The 8,419-nt window shown below is 43.1% G+C and overlaps 1 protein-coding gene across 1 annotated transcript in view; it reads right to left on the bottom strand.

The window, feature by feature from the left end:
* LOC109377867 (interferon-induced very large GTPase 1-like) overlaps positions 1 to 3,973 on the bottom strand; it is a 115,676-nt gene extending 111,703 nt beyond the window's left edge. Inside the window, exon 1 of the mRNA XM_019634350.1 lies at positions 1 to 3,973. This exon is cut by the window's left edge and continues 1 nt beyond it. Coding sequence (XP_019489895.1) covers positions 1 to 3,973 — 3,973 coding nt within the window.
* Positions 3,974 to 8,419: the final 4,446 nt, after the last annotated feature.

Below are 8,419 nucleotides of genomic sequence, written 5' to 3'. Positions count from 1 at the left end.
TCAACTGTTCATGTCGAATTCTCTGTTTTTCTGTCTCAATGTCACATTTGTGTTGTTCAATGCTCCGATTCCCCTTTTCTCTCAGGTGATAGAGCTCTTTGTCCTTTTTACACCAAAGATGCCACAGTTGGCCCTGGAGGGGTAGTAAGTTTTCTTTCACCTGAGATATGTTCGTTTCTTTCAGAAGGGCCATTAGGATCTCTGTCTTTTCTTTGGCATCCTTGCACTCTCTCTGGTCTTCATCAATAAAGAATCCTTGCTTGCGAGCAATGTGGGAACAGTCCTCTATGCTCAGAACAGTGTCTGAGAGCTCTAGCAAACGTGTGATTGTAGTAGCGAGCTCCTCTGTTAATTCTGCCTCATTTCTGTTCCTGATCCCAATGAATGCTTTCTGTTTAGAGGTATTGGCCATGGTTTTTTCTTTGTCATCAAGCAAACAGATCAGAGGCCTTGATGACTGACTCAATTCACGGACAATTTTTCGGTTTTCTTTATTGTCATCTGAAGTTGACATGAGGACAACAATGAGAGAAGAGACCTCCTTCAGGAAGGGGAGTTGCTTCGCATGTTCCTTTGCATCTCCGTGAAGATTGGTGAAGGTCAAGCAGGTGTCAAATCTTTCCTCATCTTCCCCCCCGGGACAGAACCAGCAGACTTCCACCACACCCCCCATCAAGAGACAGTCTTTGCTGCTCCCCATGCAATTTCTGTGAAAAAAGATATCATGTTTACGTTTACTGAGGAGACAGTTCATGATCTGAGATTTGGAAGCAGAGAAGCCATTTCCAACTCTAATAAAGGACACAATGGGGGTAGAGACACAACACATCTGCTTATTCTTGTAATTGTTCTTCTCGTCTTTTGGTGATTTCCTGGTTTCCTGCCAGCTTCTTCTAATTTGACGGAGAGACCAGAGAGAGAATTTAATTTCAGAACTGCAGGGATTAGGTATGAGAAAGGGGAGGGCAAACTGACAAATGGCAAGTTTGGCCAAAATATATTGTCTGGCAAAATCGTCTGCACAGTGAAGAATCGCCATCTGAATATCCATCGGATGAATATGGGGCCTAGGATTAGTGGCTGAAGGATTAGTGTGAGCAACAGGGTCTTCAAACAAGTCTTCATATGGATCAAAAGCCTCATTTTCGTCGTTCAAGGCATTTGGATAAGCTTGATTCTGTGTGTTTCCATCATCTCTGAAGACCAGGTATCTCAGCCCATAATCCAGCATCAGTAGCTTCTGCAGGAAATAGAAGGGAAGCTCCCGTTCAGAACTTGGCTGGCTCTTGTACACAGAAGCCTTGTAGATCAGATGGAAGTTAGCTCTGCTCATTCTTTTTGGGTAGTAATGTTCTAGGCCTAGACGCTGGAGTAATTCTTGAAAGCCTCCATCTTCTATGACTTCCCGTTTTCTATTTTCATTATCATGTGGTTCATGGGGCTGTTTCTTTTCATGGAAGATATTTTGCAATTTTTTTCTCACCTCCTCCATTTGCAGTGAAGAAATGGTGGCTTCATAACTACCATCAATGAGCAATCTCAAGTCTTTCTCTAGGTTTTCCCAATCATGATCTGCTCCAGGTTTGGTGAGGACATGTACAACTTCTTTAGAAAAAGATTGGCCCATGTGGTGTCTTATTAATGCCAAGCGCTGTGTTTTCTCCTCTAGAGACACAGCTGTGACTCCAACAGTAGCTGTGAGACCTATGAGTACCAGGAATGCCTGAGCCCTGTAGGTGCAAATAGTTTTGAGCTCTTGGTATTTATCTTGGGCAGTTTGCATTTCATTCAGTAGGAAGTCTATCTGCTCACACCCCAGGAGATACTGAAAAGTATTTTTTCCCACATGATATCCTGTACCAGCTGCAATGGTAAGTAGCAAGAGCTGTGTGTCTCGCTGCTCTGTTTCTTGTAGGTAATTCAAGAAGCAGCCAAGGGACAAGCTCACCTTATAAGTGGCCTTTCTTTGAGCTTCCTCCACTGTTTCTGCAGACTCAGATTTGGCCTTCACTTCCCTGAGGTCATTCTGGGTTTCCTTTAAGATTTTAATTAATTCAGAAAACTCAGTGATGTTCCTGTGCTCTTGCTCTGACTCTGACAGGTAGATCCACTGCATGATGGAATGAGCCTGAGGAAAGTTTTTCACTGTGTAGATGTGAGGATCCAAAAGGCTGCGCAACTGAGATTTAATAAATTTGGTTTTATAAGTGGAAGACTCTTTGCAAAATTTAACAGTGTTTATCAGAAAATTCTGCAGACCCCAATCCGTGAGGCATATGTTAACCCAAGTATCATAACTTTTAGTTTTTTGACTCAACATTTGCATGAAATTTATCAGCTTTTGAAGCTGCTCTTCTGGATCAGATACCTCCCAGGATTTCACATCTTCTAGGAAAACCCTAGCCTCCTTCCCAGCACCCAATAATTCTTCTCCATCTTGGATCTGTGCAGTGAGGCCAGTCAGAGCAATGTAGCTGTCTTTCAGCAAGTAAGCTACCTGAAGAGGATCCTTGAAATCCCTTCTGTGACTGGAAAAGATTATGTCCCAAATGGGCACCAGCTGAAGTCCCCGGTCAATGACACACCAGGTTTGGTTGCTGGCAACTAGGCCAACTTTCCAGTGGAAAAAGCCATTTGCTTCTGGTGGGCCACCTGTGTGGGCCACAGATAGTTGAACTTTGGTTTGGAGGTTTTGGCATGTTGTGCTCTGGGAGGATGTGTTTGAATGAGAGCCTGACACATCCACACCTGCAGCTACTTTCACTCCAAACCCACTGTAGCTGCCCCTTATGTAACTATTCAGGGACTCTGCTGACTGCTGTTTCACCTCTGCCAGCTGCTCACTTGGGAAACCCTCTGAAATGGCTTTCCACCAGTAGATTCCTCCCAGGTGCAGAGGGCCTTGATTAGCATGAGAGCCAAACCTGTGAAAGAAAGCTTCAGCCCTGTGTCTTAGCAAGAGGAGTCTGTCTGGGCCTGCAGGCTGAGCCAGGAGTTCTTCAATGCATTTCAATTCCTGGAGAGCAGCCTTGGAGAGCTGGAGCTGATCAATGGGAAAGTGGCAGGAGGCAAGTGGGACATAACTGAACTTGGTAGAACAGAAATAAGTGTGATCAGAGTGTGAGTGATTAGTTTCCTTGGATTCTGAATGTTTGCTGTGATCCGTACCAGTTTCCAAGCTAAATCCCCAACCTCTACCCTTGGCTGAAGCAGTTACGCTGAAGCCCAGCTTCTCTATTGCCTGGGTGAACATAGATTCTGCTTGAGAAGATGTAAATTCCTTTGTTTCCATTCGTGTGCCCTGCTCAGGGCCATAGAGCAAGAACTCCTTCGGGACACAGATTAGCTCCTGTCTCTTCTCTACAAGGTCCCGTTGGTAGCTGGTTTTGTAAATTCCTTGCAGGGCCAGCCCTCCAGATGCCCATCTCACCAGATCTATATCTGGGATGTTTTGCCTGTGAGACAGTGTCCCCTCCATGAGGTTGAGTTGTCTCTGCACATTTTCCATGATTTCTCTTAGGGGCTTTTGAGGGGTTGGCCGGTATTCCTTGGGGATCTCCATCGCCTGCCTGAGCTCTGCCTCTTTTTTCCTCTCTGCCTCTTCTTGTTGTTGTCTGCATTCTGACAGCAAATTTTTTAGCTCCTGCAGCACCTGCTCTGCCTTCTCTTGCTGTTTCTTTATCATTTCCACCTGAGATTCCTGGAACTCTGAAAAGTTATTTGAGTGTGACAGGTGAAGCAGCTTCTCCAGGGCCCTTTTCTCCCAGGGATACTGTGCCTGGGATTTCAGCTGCTGGAGGTCTTTGTCTTCTAGGTGTTGTAAGGCCTGGACACTGGTCACACCCAGATGTTCCTGCAGCTTGGGCAACCAGTACTCAACTGCCAGTCCTACTTCTCTCAGCATCTCTTTGAGATCCTGCCTTTTTTTGCCTCTGAGAAGGGGTTCATCATCGGTGGACTTTGCTGTGTCCATGGCTGTGGAAAGAAAAGATACTCAGTTAGCCTGTGTCATGCTCTAAAGGAATGTCAGCCATGTGGCCACAGGGTCAGTATACTAAAAATGCAAGTCTTTAAGGCTTTCTAATCCCCTCCTTTCATTATTCCAATAAATACATTTTAACACTGTTTTAAAAAGTGTGTGTGTGTGTGTGTGTGTGTTTGTGTGTGCTTGTGTGTGTAAGACATCTTTCTAGGTGTTCTGATTATGTACTGCCATTCTAGTTGCCAGGGTGAATTGAAACTTAAAAGCCTGGCTTTTGACACTTCCTATTACACAGAATCAATTGCATGGAGAGCATTATGCTGAGAATTGGCTTTTGAAAATATATATGGTTTGATAACTTGATGTTTATTTTAAAATCAGAGTGGGACCACCAATTATCATTCCTCATTTTTCTCTCAAACCTGTGTGAATAGTGTTCTTCTGTCTGTAACTCCTTCTTAGGACCTTTTGTGTTATTTATTTACTTTCCTATCCTTTAAAATATACTTCTAGATGTTAGCATCATGGTGTCAGATCTTCTTCCTTTTTGTCCCACTTGTTTTTTCTTTTTTTTTTAAGATTTATTGGGGAACTGGGAGAGGGGAACAGCACTGGGGAATTGGGGGAAGGAAACAGACAAGCTGCTCTGTTTTGTTCTTCAGTCTAGTTGTGGAGGATATTGCTTCACTGGCCCAAGCTGGCACCATCATTGCACTCTTCCCGGGCGAGGAAGATCAGTCGCAGGCTTCTGGATGACCGCTCACGCTGGCTGCTGGCTACACACAGTAGCTCATGGCAACCCACTGCAGCAACGAACTGCAGCCTACGTCGTTGTTGGTGACCCACGACAGCCCAGCTCCAGGTTAAGCTGTTTTTCAGCATCTTAGCTATAGAGGGCAGTGTCACTGGCCCTTATATGTGGAATGCGAACCGGGGCCCTCTGGTGTCCCAAGCCAGCTCTTAAACAATACACCACTCGGCTGGCCCTTGCCCCACTGTTAAAACAGCTAATAAGGCCCATATCCAGAAACAAAAGTTCCCCTGTGGGAATTGTTGAATGTAGCAGCGTATGCCAAATTATGTGAAAGGAGTCTCACCCACATGTATCTGGTAATAAGAACAAGACCTCAGAATGGGCTGTGGAAGCAGCAGAGCCAGCAAACCTGTGCCCGCCATCTGGCAATTGTCAGAAAAAAACCTTCAGAGTGCTGACCTGGGCAGATGTCCACAGATGAGAGAGAATTTGCAGACGTCCAGTCTCCCCAAGGAGAGTGTCCAGCATGAGTTTGTTGGCATTGCATAGGCTAAACTATCTGGTGGTGATGATCTTACCAGTGGCGGAAACAGAAAGTGATGAGTCAGTGCCTAGCTATCCCAGTTGTGTCAGACATGGGTCGAAATACACATTACTTTCCAGCATCATCCAGAGTATTGGACATGACCTCCATGACTGGGGGAGGGAAGAGATGGGAAAGAGGCAGATAAGAATATCCAAGGGCATTAAAGGAACTAGGTTCCTCCTGATCCTGCTCAGGACTTTCACAGGAAGGCCTCCCATGTCCCGCTGAGAAAACCTCACCTGAAAAACTCCCCACTCAGTCTTCAGGCACCCCCAAAACCCCGAGGGCAGAACACATAACTCTACCCACCTTGTGGCTTGCTTCTTGTGTATGCTCCTGAGTCAGCAATGAGAGCAAGTATGGTAAATATACTGCTATCAGAAAAGCACACTAGGGTCTGAGTGCAGGGGGGAAACCACACACTTGAGCTATGTTGCTACCTTCTAGAAAACAAAAGAGAAGTTTCCAGTAGCCAGACTGATGAATTGTAAAAACTGGAGAAAACATAAGAGCTTAAGAACCCTGCCACAGTAGAAAGCAAGAAGAATGGAGCAGGCGTACCCATACAAAGGCATATAAAGCACAGATATAATAGCACCAATAAACAGAATAGCCCATCTGAAGTCAACTAGTAAAGATTTAAGGAGGTGTCTGGTACTTCAAATGCAGAAGCAACAATGCTATTCTACAAGGTCATGAAAAATCAAGGAAACATGTCATCACCAAAAGATAATAATTCTCCAATAACCCAGCTTAAAGACATGAAATTTGGTTAACTGACAATAAATTCAAGATACCTATTTTGAAGAAAATCAACAAGAAACAGGAGAACTCAGAAAGACAATTTCATAAAATCATGGAAAAAATATAAGAGCAAAATGAGGTATTCACAAAGAAATAGAAATCATTCTGGATTTGAGAAATGTAATGAATGAGATGGAAAATGCGATAGCATCCGTAGTAGAGTAGGCCAAATGGAAGATAGAGTAAGTGAGTTAGATGGCAGGAAGTTTCAAACAACCTAGTTAGAGGAGAATAAAAAATGGAAAAAAGCAAAGAAAGCCTCCATAATATATGGGATTCCATAAAAAGAACAACAATTAGAATAATCAGGATTCCACCAGGAAAAGAGGGAGAGAAGGGAGCAGAAAGTTTATTTAAAAAAATAATAGCTGTGGACTTCCCAATTCTGGGGAGAGAATTAGTCCACAAAGCTTATAGATTGCCCTATTATCTCAATACAAAAAGACCGTTTCCAAGACGCCTTATAATGATGCAGTGAAAAATCACAGACAGAGTCCTAAAACCAGACAGGGAGAAGAAAAGATTATAACGTACAAAGAAACCCCCTTTAGACTATGAGTGGATTTCTCAGCAGAAACCCTACAGGCCCAGAGAGAGTGGGATGACATATTCAAAGTGTTGAAAGGAAAAGAAATTGCCAATCAAGAATACTCTGGCTAAGTTATCCTTCAGATATGGAGGAGAAATAAAGACTTGCCCAGACTAAGAAAAGCTGAGGAAGTTCATCATCACTAGACCTGCCTTGCAAGACATGCTTAATAGAGTTCTTTAAGCTGAAGTGAAAAGAGCTAATCAGCAACATGAAAACATATCCAATTATACAACACGCTGGTAAAGGTAAATATTTAGAAAGCTAATTTTATAATAGGATGGTATGTTAACCACTTAACTATAGTATAAAGGTTAAATGAAGAAACATATGAAAAATAACTATAGACTACTATAATAGTTAATAAATACACGAGGGGCCTGCCAAGTGGCTCAGTTGGTTAAGAGTTCAAATTAAGAGTGTGAGCTCTGAGGAACAGGGCCACCGGTTCGCTTCCCACAGGGGCCAGTGACACTGTGTCTGAGCTGAGCTGCCGCTGAGCTGCCAACAGGTGGCAGGATGGCTCAGCTGGTGAGAGCAAGAAGACTGCCTGTTCGATGGTAGGCTACGTCCACCAGCAACTAAGACTGAACTCAGAACCTTGAGCTGAGCTGCCACCCAGATGGCTCAGTGGATAGAGCATGTGCTCTTAACAGCAAGGCTGCTGGTTCGACTCCTGTATGAGACGGTGGCTACACACACCCGCAATTAAGACTCTAACACAGCACCTTGAGCTTAGAGTCAATGAGCTGCTGACGGGCAACCAGATGGGTGATTGGCGCCCTCCACAGCTAAGACTGAAGAACAACAACTTGGCTGGTGCCCCTCCCCAATTCCCCAACACTGTTCCCCTCCCCCAGTTCCCTCCCTGATAAATAAAATTAAATAAATAAATACATAAATGATGTATGAAGGGTTATATTATGACATTAATAATACAAAAGGTGTGGAATAAAATGGGGGGGGGCTTTTATCAAAGTTAAGTTGCTCTTAGCTTAAAGTTAACTCTTTTATCCATGAGGTGTTTTATTTTAGCTTCATGATAACCACAAAGCAAAATAATAGGAACAACTCTATGCCAACAAATGGGACAACCTGGAAGTAATGGATAAATTCCTTGAAACGTATAATCTTCTAGGACTGAATCAGAAAGAAACAGAAAATGTGAACAAACTGATCAGTACGAAGGAAACGGAATCAGAAATCAAAAAACTCCTAGCAAACAAAAGTCCTGGACTGATGGCTTCATAGATGAATTATATGCAACATTCAAAGAAGGATTAATACCTATTCTTCTTAAACTATTGAAGTGGAAGGAAAGGTCCTGAACTCATTTTACAAGGTCAGCATTACCTGGATACCAGATAAAGACATTACGAAAAAAAAGGAGAAAATTATAGGCCAATATCCCTGATGATCTTCAACAGAATAATGGTAAACTGATTTCAACAATATATTGAAAAGATCATACACATGGTCATGTAGGGTTTATTCCTGTGATGCAAGTTCATTCAAAATCTGCCAATGAATTAACATCCTATACCACATAAACAAAATACAAAATGAAAGATAAAAGTCATATGATCATATCAATAGATGCAGAAAAATATTTGGAAAATCCAATGTTCATTCATGATAAAATCTCTGAGCAAAGTGGGGATAGAGGAAACATACCTCAACATAATAAAGGCAAGTACAACAAAC

The sequence above is a fragment of the Hipposideros armiger genome, unplaced genomic scaffold, assembly GCF_001890085.2.
Source record: "Hipposideros armiger isolate ML-2016 unplaced genomic scaffold, ASM189008v1 scaffold_1592, whole genome shotgun sequence".
NCBI classification, from domain to species: Eukaryota; Metazoa; Chordata; class Mammalia; order Chiroptera; family Hipposideridae; genus Hipposideros; species Hipposideros armiger.
This window is presented reverse-complemented; position numbering and strand designations above follow the sequence as displayed.